A 22,306-nucleotide genomic window follows, 5' to 3' on the forward strand; every position below is an offset into this window, starting at 1 on the left:
GGTGCTGGCTAGCATCTTGAGAGGACTGACCTAATTCCTGGCTCCACAACAAGCTTCATATGTGGCCTGGAGTAAGTCTCTTATTCTCTTTATTATCAACTGCAAATAAGTAAACTGATGATGATCTCACTTTCCTACTTTACAAGGGTGTTGTGAATTTAAATAATTATAATAGTGGAATGCAGGATCCTACTGTAATGGGAAGCATGTGGCCCCTTCGGTAGATAAGTGCTTGAGGCATGGTTTCTACAGTGGGGACAACAAAAGCTTCTTGAAGGGTAATATACTGTTGAAAAGGTTTCAATTTATATTTTCACTGCAGGACAAAACTATTCATGTTGATTCTTAAGGTCCTGTACAAACCTATGGCATTCATCTCAGAGGATACTCATCAAGATTAATAGGAGCAACACGTATGCTCATCAAGAAGAAATTATACGTTAACGACTTTAAAACAAGCAGCCTTTTTTAATACATCCATCAGCACTAGTTGAATACAGTTATCAATGCTCCTCAGAGAATGTTTACTCTGCCCCAAACTTTTGTTTATCTGCACTACTAGGCATGGTAGCTTTACATTATAAAGCACTGTTTTGGACAACTCTACTTAATTGCTGTACACTGAGCACTAAAAATGCTATATTGAAAAATAGATGCTTTCAAGATGACAGCAGCTGCATCAAAATAGATAGGCAAAGCAGAATGTTGCTTCAATTATCCAGGTCACTAGTATACTAAATGGAAGTGTTATTTATTTAGCACTTTTTAGAGAGTAGTATAGCAAACATCCTTAAAGTGGCACTTCAGCTATAGTAAATGCCACACAAGCATGCATTTTACTTATCTCTTTGCTTAAAGCTCACTGAAGGAAAACATATTAATCCACAAATCACAAAGCTGTTGCCAAAGGTTGCAACACTTCAAAAACAAATGTATGTCTATTGAAAATACAACCAGAGAAGATTTTGAAAATATAAAGGCATAACATTAAAAATAGATATTTAGTGGTCATTTTAAAGCCAGTACAGCAGACTACATTTATTTTCTCTTTTCTCAGGTTCACTAGATTTCTATTTTTATTTATTTTTTAAAGTTAAAAAGCACCCAAAAGCACCAAAGATGAAGCTTTTCACAAACAAAGTCAAAGGCCCAAATAGAAACCAGAAAAGCTTCTTCTCTATTACATAGAGAAAAGAGAGGGTAATACAGAAAAGTCCCCTTTTAAAATAAACTGAATTTCTATAGTTGTCCATACTTTGAAACAAAATAAAATGGCATACAGCATAGCTAGCATGTATACACATCAGTTGTCTGATGTCAATATGAAAAGCTTTTGTTTAGTATTTTGTAAACATTCAGTTAGGTTTTTTCAAATAACACAACTTACATTTTCCTACTCTTTCTTCCACCCAACAATTCTTTCCTTGTTCCTTGACCCTCCCACTTTGCTATGTTATGTCTAAGAGTGGACTCTTCTCTTCAAGTCAAGGACTATGTCTTTTCAATGCTGCACAAAGGGCCTAATACACTTTAGGTACAATACGAATAATAATGTATTGGGAAAGGAATTGGAATCAATATTGTTTTCTGGCTATGCACATTCAATATTGAATTATTAATATTATTGAATTCAATATTACCTTCTACCAAGACATTTTTTTCCCATGATGTCCATTTCTTACTGGGCCAAATCCAATGGTAGTGACTTTTGGACAAGCTAAGGATATCAGGATTTATCCCTTTCTGATTTTTACTGGATCCGTAATTTGCCAGGATTTTAGAAACACCAGTGCACCACTGATATCAATATTAATAAAAGTTTTAGAAGGTACAAAGTACATAACAGCATAACAATTTAGAAATAAAAGATATCAACCAATAAGATAAACAACAGCAAATAATAAAAGGACAGAGTACATTTACTACAATGGCAACTCTGTAGATAACTGACACAATGACTGTTTTCTATGTTATGAGAATGCAGCAGATCAACAACAGCACAGAGAGCAACTGTTGCTCTATAGCACCAACATTCATTCAGTTAAATAAATCCACATTATTCCTTTCATTCTCATTAAGAAATCAGTAAAATAGAACATTGTCACAGTCCCAGTGAGCCTAATTCTTATATACACTATGGCCATTTACATCATTTTGGCAGTGAAAAGGGATCTTAGAAAAAAATAAGAATTTTTTCCATTTAAAAAAAAACCTCTCTCTCAACTTCATCCTCATTTATTAGGTTGAAAAATATATCTTGAGATAATATTCTTTTCCAGTTACCCCAATTTCATATTTCAGCTCTTCTATTTATATAGTGTTAATTTTGTGAAATGTTACTGTCCCTTAAAAAACACTAGGACAATCAGTTATGAAAAGAACCATAATATGGCTTCATTATATCACACAACTATCCTTGAAGTCATTCCACATGGGCAGGTTTATTAAGGCGACAGAGTTTGGGCGACAGAGTTTGGCCTACAATATTACTCAAAACTTTGAACTTCCTTTTGTTTCTCAGGGCCTGATGAAGGGGGTATAAGTTTCAGAATTTGTAATGACTTCACTTCCTTTTACGCTGTTGTTTCAGGTACTGTATGCTGAGTACCAAAAATGAAAGGGATCCAGCAGTGTAAAATTAACGTGGCTGTTTATTAAGAGAATTATTAGCAGTGGTGCTGCAGCTGTAGCCACGTGCTCACAGACTGAGTTAGAAACATAGAACTGAAAAGAACCTCCTGGGTACGTCCAGATGAGTGTGGCCGTGCGGTATGTGGCGCCACAAACATGTCTGCAGAGCCACATACAGCTCACTGAGGTATTCTCTGTGCTTTAAGGGCACATACTGCCTGTGCGTGCACTGCTCCATTTTTTTTACCTGCTGATTTTTTTGACCCCTGGCACGAGCACCATGTCTGTAGCTCCAGGAGGTCCCCAGGACCCCAGGTAAGGCTGCTGGTGCTGGCCCCAGCCTCCCCTACTGCCCCCAGGATAACTTGCCATGCATCAAAGCACACGTGGTATGGTTATTCTCTAGGGAAAAGTAGATGTGGTGCAAGGTGTGCCGCAGCTACTTGTCCCCAGGGATTCAAATGTCCACGTTTGTCTGGATGCTGCCCCTGTTTCCAACCCCCAGCTCTCACTAGCTACCATCATATAATGCCTTTCATACAGTGATCAACCTCCATTTTAAAACTAGTTAAGGTCACTCCTTTTATGCCAACTGGAAGTCTACTCCAGAAGTTCACTCTGGTTGGTTAGAAACTTTAATTTTAACCTGAATGTACTCATAACAGCTGATACTCATTTATTTTTGGTACCAATCTTGTCCTTAAGTTGTTCCTTTTTCCTCCCTGGTACATAATTCTCTTTACATCAGTGTATTTATAAAGAACAATCACATGCTCTCAGCCTTTGCTTTGCTAGGCTAAACAATCCAAGCTTTTTTAGTCTCCTCTTGGAAGACAGGTGCTCCATTTTCCTAATCATCCTTAGCAGCCTCTCTCTGTACCAGCACTACAGAGCCAGCTGGACTTGAGTTTGCTGTTGATCTAAAAACACAGTTGCAAATATGGCAGTTGAAAAGCTGGCCATCATCTGTTGGTTGCAGTGTGTGTGCATTATGAGTGCAGAAAGGGTCAGGACTTCTCCATCAAAATAATTTTCACACAAAAAACCCTTCTTTTCCATAGGAAAATTTCAATTTAGCCAGAAATGTTTTATTTTCTCTTTTGCACACTGAACCACGGCTGCCTGCTTGCCTTCCTGTAGGTGCTTTTATTAGTGCTTTCATCAGTGCAGAAAGCGATTATTTGATAAAAACCTTCTGGGAGATTTGCTGCAGCTGAGTGCACTGATCCTTAGCTCCCTATCTCCATCCTGGCTCAGTGGCCTGGGCGCTAGCGTGCCAATCACCCTTTCCTCCCAACTTTCTGGCTCCAGGTTCTGGGTGGGGGAGGAGACTGAACTATAGGGGAGAAGGAGTAAGCGAGCACCTCAACTCTTTTTTTTCCAACCCTGAAGCCAATGTGGGGAGGCAGTGAGGTTTAGTGCCTTTGTTCTCTGCCTTTCCAGTAGCCTTCTAGGCAGCAGGCAGTCAATAATTCCATTTTAGTTCTCTTGGGATGGAGTTATTCTTGAAATCCCTTCCTACAGACAGTTTCCTATCTTGCCTTTTATCTTGATTTAGGAATAACATGTGTATGTTACAAGTGGATGTCAGGACTGTCCTCAGATTAAGCCTCTTTCCCCCCAGTATCATTCTGTGTGGGGTCAGAGTCCTCATCAACCACCTTCACCATCCATTCCAGTGTTCCAGGCATCATTCCTGGCAACGGTATCTTACACAATTTCTGCCTCCCCCCTCCCATTAAATAACAACAAAGCTACCCTTACATTATCTACAGAGGTTACCTTCCCTTCCTTCCACTGCTAGTAACAGTGAAAGAACCCCAGCATCCCACACAGAATCTAAATATAAGCATTGCTTTTAAAATTTGCAGTTTATACCTTGACAAAAATAACTTAAAGAACTTTTTTGTAGTCAGCTTCTCTTAGCCTGTAGAAGCTTCAGGAATTGTTTCCCAAACTATGAAAATTTTAGGCAAAGTGTTTTGATAAGAGGATAGTAACTGCAACCTTTTTAATGTTTAATGTTTTAATGTTTCTCTTAAAAATGGAAAAAAAATCTGAAGAAAGAAGGTAGAAAGGAAAATACTGTACAAGGGAAAGAATTGTATTTTTCTTTATAAGTATAAGACAGGAAAGAAAGGAAATATCTTTTCCCAATCTTGGTTAAAATGCATTAGACACAAATCTGAACAGTAAATATACATGTATATTTAAGTACATATAGTGTCATTAATTAAAGTGTTGGTTTAGTTAAGCGTGGTTTGCAAGATCTGCAGGCTTTACAAAACTGACCAAAAGTCTGACAAATAGTTTTTGAACTTGTACTGTGAATTCTAACTTATGACGCAAATCATCTTACCTTTTAATATGACAGTACTTTGTTGATAAAAATTAATGAACATGACAAATACACTCTATCTATCTCAAAAAAAAATCTGTATAGTAGAAGCTACATTACATTAGGTGCTTTCTTGATAAGAATTCTGGAAATAAAGCTACAATTAGTTTTTACTGGGTAAAGAGAGATTTTCTGTATATCCAAAATTTTCTAGGAAAACTTAGGGCCCTCATAACATTATGCAGAATAATTTTTCTTTTTAAAAATCAATCCTTTATAATAGATTACTGTATATTCTATTTACTCATACATTCTATTTATACACATTACATTTATTTTCATATTTTAAAAATGTTGTACTTGGAAGGCTTTACAGATGCATCTATTTTATCTGCTATGGTCTTGATTCTGCTATCACTTATTCAACTCCTCCTTTACGTGTTTGCAGGACTGGGGTCTAAGAAGCTAACCAGCCCATTTCAGATGGTCACAGAAGAACTATTATACTGGCAGTTTCACTAATTATGTTTTTTTTCAAAGCCTCATACAACTAATCCTTGCATGATCCCTGGCAGGTAAGATCAGTAGCTTGCCCACGGCTATGCACTGAGTTCATGCCAGAGCAGTTTTTGGTTCCTAGGCTCCTACTCAAAACACTTCATCACAATCCATCTACTGTGCTGCCAACACAGAGTTGCATCTCTTCATCTTTACTAACTAGGCTCTTACCGTAGCATAACATGGGGTGGCCAAGCAGGCCATGTACTCACAGCACAGGCAGATCCTGGACTTTGTAAAAGGGGGGTGTGAGAGCAGCAACTGGTGCTGCAGGAGTGGCTGCCCACCCCCAGCTACCTGCTTACCCGCACTTCTCTCTAGCCTCCTTCCCTCCCTGCTCCAAGCAGGCAGACCATGCCATAGAAGGAGCTACCAAATACTTTTTAAAGTCCCCAAATCAGGAAAGAATCTGTTTCCCTCCCCTCCCCAACTCTCAGCCATCTGTCCCCTTCATATTCAGTGGAATGTCCCCTCCCTTCCCATTCCCTCCCATCTCCCACTTGCTGTTTCTGCTGTCTCCAGCTGACCTGGGGCATGGGGGAGCTCCAGAGCTGTTTCTGATGTGTGGGAAGCTGGGCTTAGCTGGGGACAGCAGTGGGTGTTGCTCCCAGGCTGGTGGAGAACACCAGGCTGGTGGAGTGACCCACTGCTGCTGCTGCCACTATTCTCTGTCCGAGCCCCCAAGGTCTGGAACAGTCTGCCAGCGAAGGTGGTTCAAGCACCTACATTGAACACCTTCAAGAGTAAATTGGATGCTTATCTTGCTGGGATCCTATGACCCCAGCTGACTTCCTGCCCTTTGGGCAGGGGGCTGGACTTGATGATCTCTTGAGGTCCCTTCCAGCCCTGATGTCTATGAAATCTATGAAATCTCTACTGAACCAGAACCCAGATCCCCAGGCAGCCAAGCTGTAGTGGGGCAGGAGCACTAGCTTTCCCCAGCCTGGGTCAGCCAGGACAGTGACAGTATCAGGTGGGATGGGGGGGAGGGGATGTGAGACTAAACATGGAGAGGAAGGGTTTGTGGGGATCAGGAGGGAATTAGGTATAACAGGAGGAGGATGGGGAGAGGGGAAGGGTGAGAGAGAACTGACCCAGGCACACTTTTCTCATGTTATGCCTTGAAGAATTTGTACGTTATTTAGTGCAAACCCCCATCCAGGCAACTTTTACTGGTAACCCAATGGTGAAAGGCTCAGTTAGGTTATTGCTAATCTAAACCAGGGGTAGGCAACCCCTGGCATGTGTGCAGAATGTGGCATGCAAAGGCATTTTGTTTGGCACTCGCATCTTGGGGAAGGGGCTCGGGCTGCACTGCCACAATAAGAATTGGACCCCTTGCAGCTTCTATGCTATCTATACCTAGCATGCCAACATCTTATAAGTTGAGGTTGTGGCTGCTTTTGGCGCACTGCCCAAAAATGTTGTTGACCCCGATCTAAACCTTTCACTTTACGGTTTCATTATTAGGAAAAGTGCTATAGAAGTTAGTAAATAATCCAGACATCAGTTAATATCCCATGCCAATATACCACTTTCAGCAGCAGAGTAATTGAGCATCTAAAAATCAACATGAATACTATCACTTTTAGCCAAATGCTTAGTTGAAAAACTATTTAAAGTTAACAATACCATACCCCGATCAAAAGCCATTTTAACATCTTCAATGTGCTCAGTGAACCCTGAGACTCTGTAAAGGCCCTCTGACTTCAAACCTACAAAGAAAAAAACTATTAGGTTTATTTCAATCACTAACAAATATTCAGGTTTAAACATCTTTAAAAAAATCAATAAAAATGTGGTGATTCTCTTATGGTAATAACTACATGCATAAAATACAGCACAGGTCATTTCAAATTCTAAACTTCTGAAATTTTTATAGAAGAATTAGGTCATTTTAAAAGATAATAGTTACATGTTATGGTTTCAGTAAGCAGACACATGATACATAACTGAAGATGAAAAATACTGCTATTTGCAGGTGTTGGCAGTGTAAGATATGATCATCTTTTTTTCGTTCTCTTTAGGAAACCTTTGTATTCTTGTCTGTAGCTACTGCAGCTCTTAGTTCTTTCTCCCCCATGTCCATGTTTTTAATGATAAATGGAGATGCCAGCAACTGGCTCTGCCTTCCTTTAGTCCCATTTGTGCTCTCAATTTTAAATGATATACAATCAATGTACTGCATGTACTGTTCTTCTGCACAACAATATATCCTGCCTGCTGTTCCTCTCATAACTGGAGATATATTTCTTAGTAATGCCCAGCATCTCCACATCCTCTTTCCTATGAAGGAAGGTGGCAGAAGAGATCACTTCTCTAGGTAAAGTGATCTATGAGAATGTTATTTATTTTAACTCAATGATTCTTTTCTTGTGAGCATACCTTTTTGATCACCTACCAGCACCCAATATCCTTTGTAGGGTATTGAAGTTGTCCTAAGACCAAAATTAATATTCCAAAAAAGGTTTTTAAAAAGTTATTACAGCAATTATACTATTGAAAATTAAAGAGGACAAAAAGCTTGTGTTGTAACTGATGCATGTAAAAATAATAGATCAAGTGCATTATCAAGCATGTTCCCTCTCAAACCCAGTTTTATCTATTTGTTCTTACAGTGATGATATAATCTTGGCTGAGATTTGCAGAGCAATTCCGGGGATTTAACTACATGTCTTCTGTTAATTTTAATGGAAGACGTGTAGCTTTGAAATCCTATGTTTGATATCAGTGTGTTGCCATGCAGATTACTGCGATGTCATCAGTTCACGATTATGGGATCACTATGCAAAAGAGATGACTAGCACGGGAATGTAGTTTATCATTATTTACATATTACCTATCAAAGGCATACACACGGCCAATATCATATGATCATTTTGCTGTTGCTGTTATTATAATTAGTAAGTATGGCATGCATACCAGTTTAGTAAAACCCTATCACAAGCTAGTGGGTTTTTTTGGCTGCGACATCCTGTCTTGGATGTGGCATTTATCAGTCAAGCCCAGAAAGTACTGTGAATTTTACTATCCTGAGAAGCTTGCAATCTTTTTTTCACATTTTGTATGAGCAATTTCCATTAGCTGTGTTCTTTTACATATGATGTTCTGAAAAGGTTAAAATTAGATTATTCAGAACTTGTTTTGAATTAAAATCTGATTACTTTGAAAAGTAAATAAACCCCTCATAGCTGACAATAGTAAAAAAACAAATGAAAAGGACATATATAAATGACCTTAAGGTTTCTCTTTAAAGTCTGCCCTTTTAAGTATTACATGCAAAATATACACCTAACATAAAAAAAAAAGATTTAAATTATTTACATTATGAAATTACATGCTGCAAAATGGTGTAGTATTTGTACTCAAATTCTTCAGTCTTCTTCCAGTGTACTTGGACATATTTATTTTTATCTAACTTAACATGCAAAACAAAGTTGATTTAATTTTGGTAAGTTTCTGTTCTTTTTTCTTTGCAATTCAGTTAATGTTATTGATCTGGTCACATTGTGCTCAAGTTGAATGGATTTTAAAATTTTACAAACCTCTTGCTTCAATTTCTCGAATGCATAAATCCACAACCATGGGTCTTTGTGTATTGTGGGCCTTCACTAGTGTCGTGAGGTCACAGCAGTAGACTCTCTTGATCCTCTTCAGGTCTGGTTGACAATCATTGGGTACATATTTGGAACACTGTTTATGTACGTTTAACCCGCAGTCTGTAAATAAAATTTGCCAAGATTAATATTAAGATTGACTGATTATGTCTAACTGCTGATTTCTTTAACTTATACCAAGCAAAGGGCAAAACCGCCTTCCCTCTCACAAAACAAAAGCAAACACCAAAAAACTCTTCACATTGCTCTCTCGTGACTCCTCTGGCTGATTCAGTGAACAGCGTTGATGGGATTTGGTGACATCCAGCTATGGAGAGAGGATCACTTCAAAGCTTGGATTCTGTGGAAGTGAGAAGTTGGAGCACAGAGATTCAGAAACTACACTGACATAACACAGGTTTTGTTAACAAGATACGGAGCTTCCCATGGATTTTTAGAATTGCTGAGTACATTTAGCTCCAACTGAAGTCATTTAGAGCTGTCGTGATACCACTTAAAATCAGATTACAACATTTATTCAGGTGTCTAAACTGGGGTTAAGTTACCAAATTTCAGATACCTAAGTCTGAGAAAGCTGGTATAGCAATACATAGTTTATGACCAGGGATCCTGGCTTCCTCTGATAAAAAACAAACAAACCCAATTTTCACATTAAAAAAAAGTAACCCAAAATCCGCATTTTTCCGTGATTAAAATGAAACATCACTAATAAATACCATTTATTTATTAGTGGTGCTTCTAACAATAACCACTAATAACCACCACTAATAAACATTAGTGGTGTTTCATTTTAATCAGGGAAAAAAATATGGATTTGGGGATACTTTTTTAATCTGAAAATTGGGGATTTTTTTTTTTTAATCAGAGAAATCCAGGATCCTTGTTTATGAGGATTAGCATGTCCTAAGGATCACATGACCACCTACATTCTTGCAGTTATTTCAGGTGGTTCATTCAAGGTACAGTATCTTATTATATTCTGCTAAATGGTTGCTGCCTTTCACCTCAGACATGTCAGCTTTTCACTGGTGACTGAAGTGGATATAAAATGCTGTGAAAGGCACAGCATAAATCAAAGCATGCACAGTACAAAACTATTCAGATATCTTATTTGAGAGTCAGATTATTTCCTAGAATACATCGGTGAATTTCTGTTAACTTAAATATCTATATGTGGTTTCTATAAATGGAAATTTTTCTGATTGTTTCCAAAGTCAGCCAAATAATTTTATAGGCATCAGTAAGGCAAATGCCACCTCCATCTGTTGCATTGTTTTGCAGACATTTGCCTTTTATTCTGATTGATTTCCAGTTGCAATTTTCATCGATAGTATGCAAAAATAACCAAGGCATTTAGACTGAAACCTTTCAACTGACCTAATATTTCTGAAGTCATCGCCAGTAATGTAAATATTGTTTTGCATGATGATTTACTTGCTGAACTACTTGCAATATGTTCAAATACTATTTTCCTTGAATTATTTATCACACAAAATTAAACTATTAGTCAATATTAATATTCTGTATTCTTAATGGAGCAGGTATAGTTTATGTGGCTCCACCCTCTGAGGTTTCTTCATATTACATCACTGTATAGTAAAATTTAAGAAAATCTGGCAGCTGCACTTAGGATATTCCCTTTATTACTTTCAGTATTTTCTCAAAACATTTTATGTGCAGTTAAATAAAATTGTTTGGTTACTTAGAGTTAATTCCTGGTAATTAAATAGTATGAGTGTTAGGTATCATATTAAATAATTAAGCTTTTCCATAAGCAAGATTTTTTTTAATAATGGAAATAAACCCAACTGTATGACACACATGGTCAATTTGAAGACATTTTTATTTAGGGCTTGATAATCTCAACCACAAATTACTATTAATTTTTATGCATTTAGAATAGTCTTTTCCTTGCTACTAACAAGATACAGGTAGACAAGACAGAGTAGATAAATATAGTAAGCAGGCCATGTACTTACTGCTGTATTTACTTCAATATAGTCAGGGTCAATTTATATGATGATCCACTGATAATTATATGATGATCCACTGATAATTAGATTCTATATATGGAAAAATTATAAATTTGTTATAATTTTCCAGGTATAGAAGCTAATTATTGAATTTGTCTGCCTCAATGCTACAACAGGAAAAATAAGTCTGGGGGGATCAGATGGCCCTTTTACCCTATGTCCCTCCAACTTCTTCCCTCTGCAGGCCCTTCTTCCCCTTCACTGTCAGATCCTACTCTCCCTAAGCACCTGGAAATGAGGGCAAATTTGAAAACAATGACTTTCAAAACAAACATGCCTGTAGTAATTTGTATACAAGCAAATTCCTATGGGTACATATAATCTTAGCTCATCAAAAATTAGTGTATTTTATCTTTTTGAAACTACTGCATATTTTAGCACAGGTACTCCATAAATACACTTTTAAGCAGCACTTTTGTACTTGCTTATATATAGTATAAACTATGATTAATAACCCAAAGTCAAAAGGCTCATGATTTATCATGCAACGCATTGGGCTGGGCCCCATTAGAGTCAACAGCATTTCAAGCCATGGTGACTCCACAGCTCAGCACTACCCAGCACGTGTGTGTATTCCAGATACCCCCCACAAAGGATCCATGTGCTAATTAGCCCCCACTCATGACTGGAACCAGGTGTTCTTCTCACTGGTCCTGGGATCCTCCAAAAATGTATATACAGATGACATCCAGGGCAACCTGGTCTGGCTCCACAATATAGAGGATGTGGGACCATACTAATCATATATGACAGGCTGAGAAGGCAACAGAGGGATTCTGGGTGAAATGTTTGGGGGCCCCATTTGCTGATGTTTACCAGACATTTACGCCTGGTGAAGAAACAAGAATCATTGGAAATGAGAGAGAAAGGTGCTGTTCAGCTGTGCGAGTGAAGAGGAAGTAAAAATGTATTCAATACTGTGACTCAACATGACTTTAGAATGAGTCAGCTCTGAAGGGGATTGAGCACAGTACACATTACCATATATTCTATTCAAATGGGTTGCACTGACCTATCCTTAGGGTAGATTCAGTATGTTTGCCCTATATGGACCATGTGTTTCATAGTCATGGTCAGAGTTGGCTGTATTTAATCAACTTTATAGTTGATTTCCATTACTAAGCATTTGCTGCTTTTGGAAGTAGTTTAATGATTAGTAGTGTATTTAACGAGATTCCCTTGTAAGCATGAATAAGATGCTTTTTTCCCCTTATGCTGATGGGGGGGAGGGCTTATCTTGTATTTGAGTAAATATGGTAATAACTTACACTTATGAAATTTTCTTTATCCTGAAGAACCCTCAAATTGCTTTCTCAATTTTATATGAAGTGACTTCAGCCCCCAAAGTCAGTAATCATGAGAGCTAAATTTGGCATCTATTTATCAGGGCTCAGAAATACCATGATGCAGAGCAGGAAGAGGCAGACAGTATTATATGCATTTGAGAAAAAATGGAAATTTGGGTCAGTAGAATGTCGTTACCAGATCTGTATGCAAAACATCAAAACATTTTCCAATGCTGCATCAAAAAACATTATGGAGTAATTATTATGGTTTATTGCAAGCTGATTTGCTTTCACTATATTGTGAACCAATTTTTAAAAAAAAGCTATTAAGATGCAGAAGCATCTCAATAAAAGAAATCTAAAGAAACAGAAACATCAGGAAACTAATTATTTTGGATATGAGGCTAGCATTTGTGGTTCCCAGTGACATATGGCATTTTCATTGGTAACAGGTGATAGTCTTTTTTTTAGACAAGGACATTTTTCAACAGTAGGTGGGAAAAAAAGATGAGTTATTATGACTATTTGCAGGCTGGTTCTGCCACCTTCAGAGCTTGTTTCTTAAGAAGTAAAAAGAACTTTTATATAATATTACAAAGAAGACAACTTGCAAGATCCTAATAAGAATTCCTGACCAAAATGTTGGGTACACATATTTACAAAGTTCTACTGTAAAGATGTCACCATGGGCAAACCAGGGGATAAAACAACCAGGGATAAGTGGGGTGGGGGGGAATAAGTAAGGGATTATTTCCAATTTTGCAATTTTAAACACAAGTTTCAATTTTTTTTTCAAAAGAAAATGTAACATCATTTTTCTTCCTTGCACATTTACATATTCTTATAAGTCAATGTGACTGACAGTCAGAAACCTTCTGCCAATAGTTTCTTTGGTCTTTACATATGACAAGCAGGAGGATAATTTCCAAGACACTCAACACTGTTACTCAACCTTACTAAAAATGTGCCTGGGTATGGACCACTACATACACGAGTCCTATTTCTTCTTGTTGATCAAGACAGATAAATAAATGTGTTTCATACTTCTCAGGATTGGGTCAACTGGTTGTTAGTTCACATTTGGACTCACACAGTACAATTTCTTGCTATATCTTGCAAAATTACACTTACATATGTATTTTTCAGGAGAAAGAAAAAAGGATAAATGTTTAAAGCTACCTGAACACCTGACTCCCTGAGCGATGAGCCCCCACATAAAGTTGGCACAGTATTCACACCAGTGAGGACCTCGGAATGTGTGGACCTGTAATACAAATGGAAAAAAGGGGTCATGAGGAGGCAGATGGCCTGACAGATGGAACAAGTAAAAGAGATAAACAACAAAGGATTCAACAGAAGTAGGTCTTCAGCAAGCAGTGCCTGCTTCTATCCACAGTCTGTGTTAAATAAACCCTGGGAAAATAAACTTCCTTTGATCTTGAAGTTTCTTTTCAGTAGGCCTATCACAACATAAAACTGAAGGCTGTATGGCACAAAAGTGAAATGACTTTTTTTGCTAGTTGATGTGTCTGTGCAACCTTCAGAAGAACACAAGTGGCTTTTAAAAAGAAAAAGAAAATAAAGCTAACAACCCAAAGATTTTTATATCAGTCATTTTAGTGGAGTATCTAAAAGAAAAAAGAAGCTTTTGAGATTCATACTTCATAGCAGGTCATTTAAAGGAGATGGAACTTCTGTGGCAGAAAATCTCTGCTGTTATGCTGTGGCCAAATGCTTCTTTTTGATGCATCTATCCAGCTCCCATTGATTTCTCTTGGACTTCTCTGCGGTAGAGGCCAAAATTTGGCCCCCTGTTTAAGTCAAAGTTCTACCACTTTGAATTCTACAGAGGTCTTATTAGCACAATGTAATTTCAGCCTTACATGGTATTTATACATTTTTTTTTGTTCAAAAAAGGATCACAGAACAAACGTCAATGAGATTACTGTATACTTGAATCAAAAGGAATAATGAATGATTTATGTAGACACTCCAGGCAACTGTTGGGCAGCAGTCCTAGTATTTTGTGCCTCTGAATCCATTGCAAACACAGGCAAACTACTCCCCCCGCCTTCTAAATAAGTAAATTAATCTCACACAGGCACTAAATATTAAAACAGATCTTATTCAATGAAATCACAGTCAATCTCATTTTACTACAGCCCACATATTAGTAAAATGGTGGTGGGGAGAGAAATGGTATGAAAAGTGCTGACAGAACATAGTTTCCTCAGCTGCCCTTTGCACAAAACACTTGTGTCACCAAATACATGTTAAAACCTGTAATGGAGGATCCTTTTATATTATGCAAGATCATTACTGAGTCTTTTAGTGTCCTGTATAACTGTCTGGTAAAGCATTCACATAATCTTCATTGAAAAAAAGGGTAAATAGAAAAGTATATTCCTGTGGAAATGGACACAGCATGAGCTACATTCTGCCTAAAGATTTAGTTACCTTTAACAAAACATAAAATATAAACATTTAGTCTGCAAATGCTTCCTTTTCTGTTGACCATATCCTTTTTAAATTCTTGTTTATTGCTTGTTTATTATTTCAAATTTTAACAAAGTAGGCTTATGTAGGAAAAACACAGTCATTGCCCTTTTCCAAATAAAAACATGGAAAGTTTAACATCAAGCATTCAACTAGCTTATATCTTTGCCCTATAAAGTCTGTGGCTCTGCTCACAACAGTGTATTTTGCATTAGTGTATTGCATGAAGAAAACATGACTTTTGTGTTCAACGGTTTGCTGTGCTCTTATGAACCAGGACTTTCTATTTAAAAATAATTACAAGACAAAATTACTTAAAAAAAATATATACATTCAAGATCTTATCAAAAGCCTTGATCAGTTTAATACAGACTACTGGCTTTTCTGGTGTTGCACCCAGGAAGAACGTGGATTCCAGTTTAGATGTAACATCTATGGACTTCTTCAGATATGTCTATATTTTCTTGGAAAAGATGTAGGTATTAATACATCAAACTAATGTTTTTTCTCTCTTCCCTTGTTTCACTTTACTCATTTTTCTAAATGGGTGTCTATGTTGATTGATTATATTATCTGGGAAAATGAAGTAATAATACAAACCCATCTCTTTAGTTTAATTATACAAAATACATTTTTACTTAGAATAGCTTGAAAACAAAGTGCTCCTGACTAATTACGCATGTAGTCAGTAATTATGTGAGTAATTGCAGCTGTAAAACAATCTCTGTTCAGCTTAAAGCAATTGGTACTAAAATACTTCAAATTATTTTTCTGAAATGTGTGTGCTAGTTTTCAATAAAACATATACTTATGGAAAACAACACTCTCTATTACTGATTTCATATCTTGTCTCATGTGGGTCAATCAGCATACATGTCAGACTAGCTCCTTAGCTTGTGTAAATAACATCAATTTACATTAGGTGAGGATCTGGCACTTTTGAGTATGGCCTCTGATATAATGCTGTTAGTTACAAAATTTGCAGACACAGTTAATTAGGGCTACATTGTTCCCAATGTTAGACTGGTAATGACATAATGTGTGTCTGCATTTAATTGCAGGTGCAAAATTGTCTTACTAAGGAATATCATTACCCAGATACATAATGCATTCTAAGTGGTTTACAAAAACCAACCTTTTATGAAAGATGATTTGAAAAGTTTATTCTGCATTATTAAAATACCTAGTTTCACATTCTGACTACATATCAGTTGCTAGGCTATTTGTGACACACTTGGTTACTTTACATAAAGCTTAATTTAGCTGATCTCACTGAAGACTTTAGAAAATGGTATCTGATTATCTCCCAGTCTTTTCTTTCACTAAGAGGAAACCAGTTGTCATTATTCATTGAGGGCCAAGTATTGAGCACCATGACTGAGCATCCTTAACTCCTACCCTCACCTTTGAGTTCAGTTAAATCTAGGTATTTAATTTTATTCTATATTGTGGGTGAAGTTACAGATACTAGAATGTAATACCATGCAAAAGGTTGGTCCTTCAGCCTTTACAGTCCAGCAGAAACAGGGAAATACTAATTATCTCACAAGTAAAATGGCTGATCTCTCTTGAGATTTCTAGATGAAAGTATCATGACTATAACATCACTCCAACCCTACCACAAAGTCCTTTAAGAAATGTATCTGAACTGATCTTTTAGCATTTGTCCTACTGTTAACTGTAAAAACTACAATAAAAAAGAAGAATCTGTATTCCTAGAATAACCCTTCATCACACTCCTCCAGTTTTAAGGCTGATGCTGGAAGGAAAATTGCTTTCATGGTAAATAGGAGTCTTGTCTGTTTGGACTGCAGGCCTGGTCCTAGTGCTCCTTTATACTGGAATCAGTGGTCATTTTAGCATTTTAGGATGGGGTGGAATTTTTCATGTTGCATCAAAAGTTTTATGATCACATCCCTTTGCATGGGACTGCTCTTAGGTTCTTGGAAGAATAATCAAGGTAACTTTTGAGACCTATTCCATTTTCAGCTATGCATAATGGATTTTCAGCTATGCATAATGGGTAAGGAAGTATGCCTAGACGCCTTGAGCTGGGGTCTGCATACTTCAAACCTGTAGAAAATGTTATGAGAGACAAGTTTTCAATGTAGGCAGGATCTGATATACATTTTAGTAAAATAGGCTATTTGCATAGTCTTTTCCCACTGCTATTTAGCTATAGAATACAGAGGACTCAGGTAGGAGGCAGTACAATAAAATAACATAAAATTCAATATAATATACTGGCATAAAAACAGTGTACTTTCCTGCTTATTCCCATCTTTTTTAATCAGCTTCTCCTTCTCTAGTTTTCTGACTCATTCTATCAAATTCAATGCCATTTCCATTAATTTTCTCCTCTGTCTAAATCTTTCAGTGAAAAGCAGTCTCTCTTTCATATTCATACCCTCTTTTTTTATTAGTAACCTTTGAGCTTTTAGACATATTAATTACACTGGCTTCATGGTTTTCTTTTGTTTTTTGTCCCCTTCACTTGCACATGCCTTTGCTTCCAAACAGTATCATCAAGATGCATTCTCTCACTATCTAAAATTAGCATGTGTATAGTGCCTTGTTGTAACTCCATGATTAGATGAGGATTATTCCTGTTTCACAGATGGGGTAACTAAGCCAGAAAACTTAAGTGATTTCATCCAAGTTATTGAAACAATCTTTTAACAGTAATACTATAGAAAGAAATAAGAACTGTCCTAGAAGAAATATGTGCTCTTCATATGTGCTTTCAGGCATTTTTTTGGTTATCTAAGTGGTTTCTTTCTTTTGTACCCAGAGGAAATTAAAGATGTTTATACTTTCACTTGAAAGCAGGACCATTTTATACCAGATCAGGGACTTGGCAGAGTTCTCTTTGACCTCAGGGAGAGCTGAATTGACTCCACAATTAATTTTCTCTTGGCACAATGAAAATGCTACTTCTCATATGTATTATTTGTCCATGAAACTGGTTTTTAAAAAGTCAGTAAGTGAATACTTGTCATCAGTTAACCCCAAATTCTCTTTATATTTTATACTAATACAAATAACTGACGCTATTTCCATCTTTATCCAATGTGCCAAATTTTGCATTGAAATGGGTTTTGAGCCCATCAACAGCTTTTTTTGTTGTTGTTAAATACACAGTACATCCTCTTTAGTCCCAGTGAGGTCCCCAAGGTTCTATGCTGCCGCAGGGTCATTTAATACCATTCTCAACATAGAAGCAGGGCTCTGTGCTATATCACCGAAATCTATGGTAATGGGAAATTTAAAAATTGGAAAAGTAATAGTAGTAACAATAACAAGTAGTAGTAGTAGTAACAACAGGGACAAATTTCGGCCCACAGTCAATCCCTGTTGTCCGAAGGCCTTGCTTTGCAAAGATAACTTTAACATATGATATTGACATATATTTGCTGTGATTTGATTAGCCAAGACCATGTCATAATGGACAAAGAGTAGATACTTTTCAATTGTGTTATCTCATTTGAGTTCATTCAACAAAATGTGAAGTCCTCCTAGGACTCAGAGGCTACAACACAGAGAGCTAAAACACTCAAAAAGGTACTAATCCATACCTTAGGCTCTGATCGTACAAATACTTGCATAGCTACTTAAGATTACTACTATGAAGAGTGTTGTTGATTTAATAGGACTACACTGGTAGTAAAGTTAATCATGTCCATAGGCATTTCTAGTATTAGTATCTCAATGCGAGTCAAGTGGTGTTAAAGGCTAGCACAACTTTAATGTACCAGGAATGTACCTTTTGGTCGTCAAGACATGGCCTCGTTCACAGGTCCCTTCTACCACTAGACATGCGATATGACAAATCAAAGTAATTTTTAACTTCGGTTTCCAAACACTGGTCTGATACCATACAACCCATTCTGACACTTGAAAAAAACACAGGATGTTTCCTGTCAGTTTGTGTCCACAAGAAATGGTTCTGGGAGTTCTTAGACCTGTAGTTTTCCCAGGTTCACACATTGGTAGGGAAAAGGCAGTCTAATTGCTATCTTCTACCTTATTTTTTCACTTCAGAGACATCTTCACATCTGTCTAACACATCTCACCTTACAACATTATACAAATACAAAAATCAGTGTATGACCCAAACCCTTATGCAACAATCTAAAACCAAGTATTTAAAATGCAAAATAAATCCTAGATAGCTTGTAATGGCTTGAATACCTTGAATGTTGGGAGAAGGATCTATATCAAAAAAGGAGGTTTGGAATCTTGTAATTTTTCAAACTTGTATTCCAAACACAAACATAGCTTCTTGTTTTTTCCAGGCTTTTAAACAGGGTGCAGAGGTAGTTTGATTTAGGTCTGTAGGATTTAGGTGCAAATTTTGCACTTTGAGTCTGTTTCTTACCTCTACTTTTTCCTTTCTGCTAGCTCTTAAAAAATGCTTCTGATCAGTTACCCAGAATATATATATTTAAGACTGCATCCCAAGAGGTTGAAAGGTGAAGATTTGTTAGTGCATGTTCACTGACAACAGCACATGCCAAACATTTTGATGGACAGTACATCATGGGCTTTCTGTCCATATACACTGAAATGTATGCTACGCTATATTTAAGGGTCCAGAAAAATAATAAAACCAGTCTCTTTGTATGCTTATGAGCTAGTTAATTATATTTTACATATAAAATACTACAGTACAGTCTCATACTACCCTAGGAGCCATGGGTTCTATCAGTGAGAACTAGGAATTAGCTCCAGTAATTTTCCAACATTTTTCTCTCTCTTTCTTATCTCACTGCTGTTATGAATATATCAATAATTTAAAGGCATTACATGTTGAATCTCTTGTAGTTGACTGCTGAATCTAAATGTTCTGCCCTCAGCATATTGTTAAAGTTTTTTTTTTTTTTAATTTAACCACTGTGGACATTTCAGTATGCTTCTGTGGAAAACCAAAGATTTTTGCATGGTGAATACATTTGTTTTTTCAAGCAAACTTAATCCTTAAGAGTGACCTAACTTTCTGGTTTACATTATAGTCTTAAAATGTTTCTTAAAATTCATATTTTATTCATTAGACTAAAATAAAAAAAAAAACTTTCCAAAATTGTTTAAAGCTAGGCACTTACGTATTTTAAAACATCATATGATTTGCCAGCTAAACTATGACTCTGTTTAAAACAGAAAGCAATCAAGGGTGTACAACAGCTAGATTGTGCAAATGCAAACTTGCTGGGAACATTTCCAGTTATAAATGAAATCCAAAACAAGGGGAATTTTGAAGAGGAAAGAAAAGAATGTATGGGTCAAAGTAGAAAAAAGTCCTAGTCATGAGAAAATATTTTCTTGCTAAACTGAAACAGTTTTCATACTCAAATGATAATGAGGGCAAAGCCAGAAAGAATAAATATGCTTAAATCAAGAGTATTTATCCTATTTTTTCAGTGTTTAGCAGTGAGATAAATATTGATGTTAATGTGGGTATGGGTTCAAGGAGAGCGAATGTGAGTAGGGGTGTAAAAATGCTTCATGTAAGGCTTTCCTCATTAACATTAAATTATTGATAAATCTCAACCACAGCACAAACGCTGCAGTGGAGTGTAAGAGAAAAGCATAATAGATGAACAGAAAGGAAAGCATGCTTGTTAAATAATTTTAATTAATGTTGATTTCTCCTTCGTTGAGAGGTGAGAGATCAGTAGGATAAAACACTGTTTCTGATAACAAGATGAATTATTCTGACGTTGGCCTGGATTATCAGGGAGCATTAAGAAAATAGTGGTTTTCAGAAACTATAAACGCATTCTTCTCTCTTCTTGTTTATTGGCTTTTCATTCCTCTTATACACTGTATATACACTCCTGATTACTATCACACCACCTTTTGACATCATTAACCATGATAACTGGAGACTGGCACACTCTGGAACTAACACAGTCCCTCTGGCAAAAGCTGTTAGAGCAAGATGACTGGAAGCTTAGTTTCCAAAGCTGAGTCACTTCCCCAGCACATACAGCATTCCAGATGCTGTACTTGAAAAAAAAATCTGATTTTGTACCTATAAGCCAGCAGCAGGCTGATCCATTTAAGCATCCTTGAGTCTGTATAGCTATTCATTTTACTGTGACATGGAAGCACAAGCCCATATCCAACAGCTCTGTGGGACTCCAAGAACGTTCCTTTGGCATACAGCATGTGAACAAAAAGATGTAAGACAATAGCACCTTTGCATATTTTTTTATTCTTAGAAAGTACTGGGGTTTTCTTATCCCTTGCATATGGGAATAGTACAAATGTTGCATTGTTAAAATCTAGATGTTGAAAGTCTGACACATTTTAAGATTAAGATGAATAGCTTGAAGTGCCATTTAAATAAAATGGATATGAGACAAAAGAGCTAAACCATAAATCTGTAATTTAGCTGGATCAGGTCAGATTTGAGAGCAAGGCAGTTATTTGTATGAAAAAGCCAAGTGAACATGTTTTCAGAGTACAACCCAAAGATCTTAAAATAGGAAGAATAATGTTTTTTCGATACTTTTCTCAGCCACAATATAAGGAGATACATAAACCAAGTGAAAAAATAAATATGGAAAAACATCATAGAACTTTTAAATCAGAACCAAAACTGTCCTTACCTTAAAATTGTGTGCTTTTTCATAGTTGAAATGGTTGTCATTTTGAGTTAAGGCTGCTCTTCTTACCAAAGAGGTGATCTGTGAATAGGCAAAGAGTTTCAGAGGTTGCCATAAGAGTGCCCCCTTTACTCCCATCTTAACCCCCAGTGCCACTGCCAGGAGCTCTTGGCGTTTTCTTCCTCGCTTAGTCTTGTGAACGACAGCACAGTTTTTCTCATTTTCGAGCCACAAATCCTCAGAGAACATAGTGCTTGGATCCCAGATCTTTTGCCTGTCTTCCTCTGAGCCTGGGAGGCTTACTGTAGTCAGGTTTGTCCAACTGCTTCTAATGTTAGACAGCAGATTTGAAGCAGCTGCAGCCCATTCTGCTGAGACCTCTGGCATGTGACTTGAATGGGCTGTCTTGTGTGATGGAAGGAGCTTCTGCATCTGAATAAGTAACGGCCTGTTTTGCACTATTTCTTAAGGCAAACGTGTGCCTGAAACAATAGCCTGAATTCACGTACTGAGAAATGTCCCCCCTCAGCAAAAGAATCCAGCTAGACACTAAAGAAATACAGACCGGGGGCCAGCTTTATAGCCTCATGCCACAACAAATTTCAAAGGAAAGATCACTTCTACTTGGTAGCATGTTTTCTTTTTTTTCTTTTCTTTTTTTTTTTAAAGGCTGACTGATCTCTGATGTTGCATCCAATTACATTCAGACTGGAGACTTATATGAGAGATTCCGGTCAGA

General features: G+C 36.9%; 1 protein-coding gene across 1 annotated transcript in view; it reads right to left on the reverse strand.

Moving 5' to 3' along the window:
* CHN2 (chimerin 2) overlaps positions 1-22,306 on the reverse strand; it is a 230,455-nt gene that overhangs the window by 12,687 nt on the left and 195,462 nt on the right. Inside the window, exons 7-10 of the mRNA XM_090046649.1 lie at positions 21,571-21,648; positions 13,643-13,727; positions 9,073-9,246; positions 7,165-7,242 (exon numbers count right to left, since the gene is read on the reverse strand). Coding sequence (XP_089902775.1) covers positions 7,165-7,242; positions 9,073-9,246; positions 13,643-13,727; positions 21,571-21,648 — 415 coding nt within the window. The remainder of the gene's footprint in view (positions 1-7,164; positions 7,243-9,072; positions 9,247-13,642; positions 13,728-21,570; positions 21,649-22,306) is intronic.

This window comes from Crocodylus siamensis, chromosome 5, assembly GCF_052110815.1.
Source record: "Crocodylus siamensis isolate JL-2025a chromosome 5, ASM5211081v1, whole genome shotgun sequence".
NCBI lineage: Eukaryota > Metazoa > Chordata > Crocodylia > Crocodylidae > Crocodylus > Crocodylus siamensis.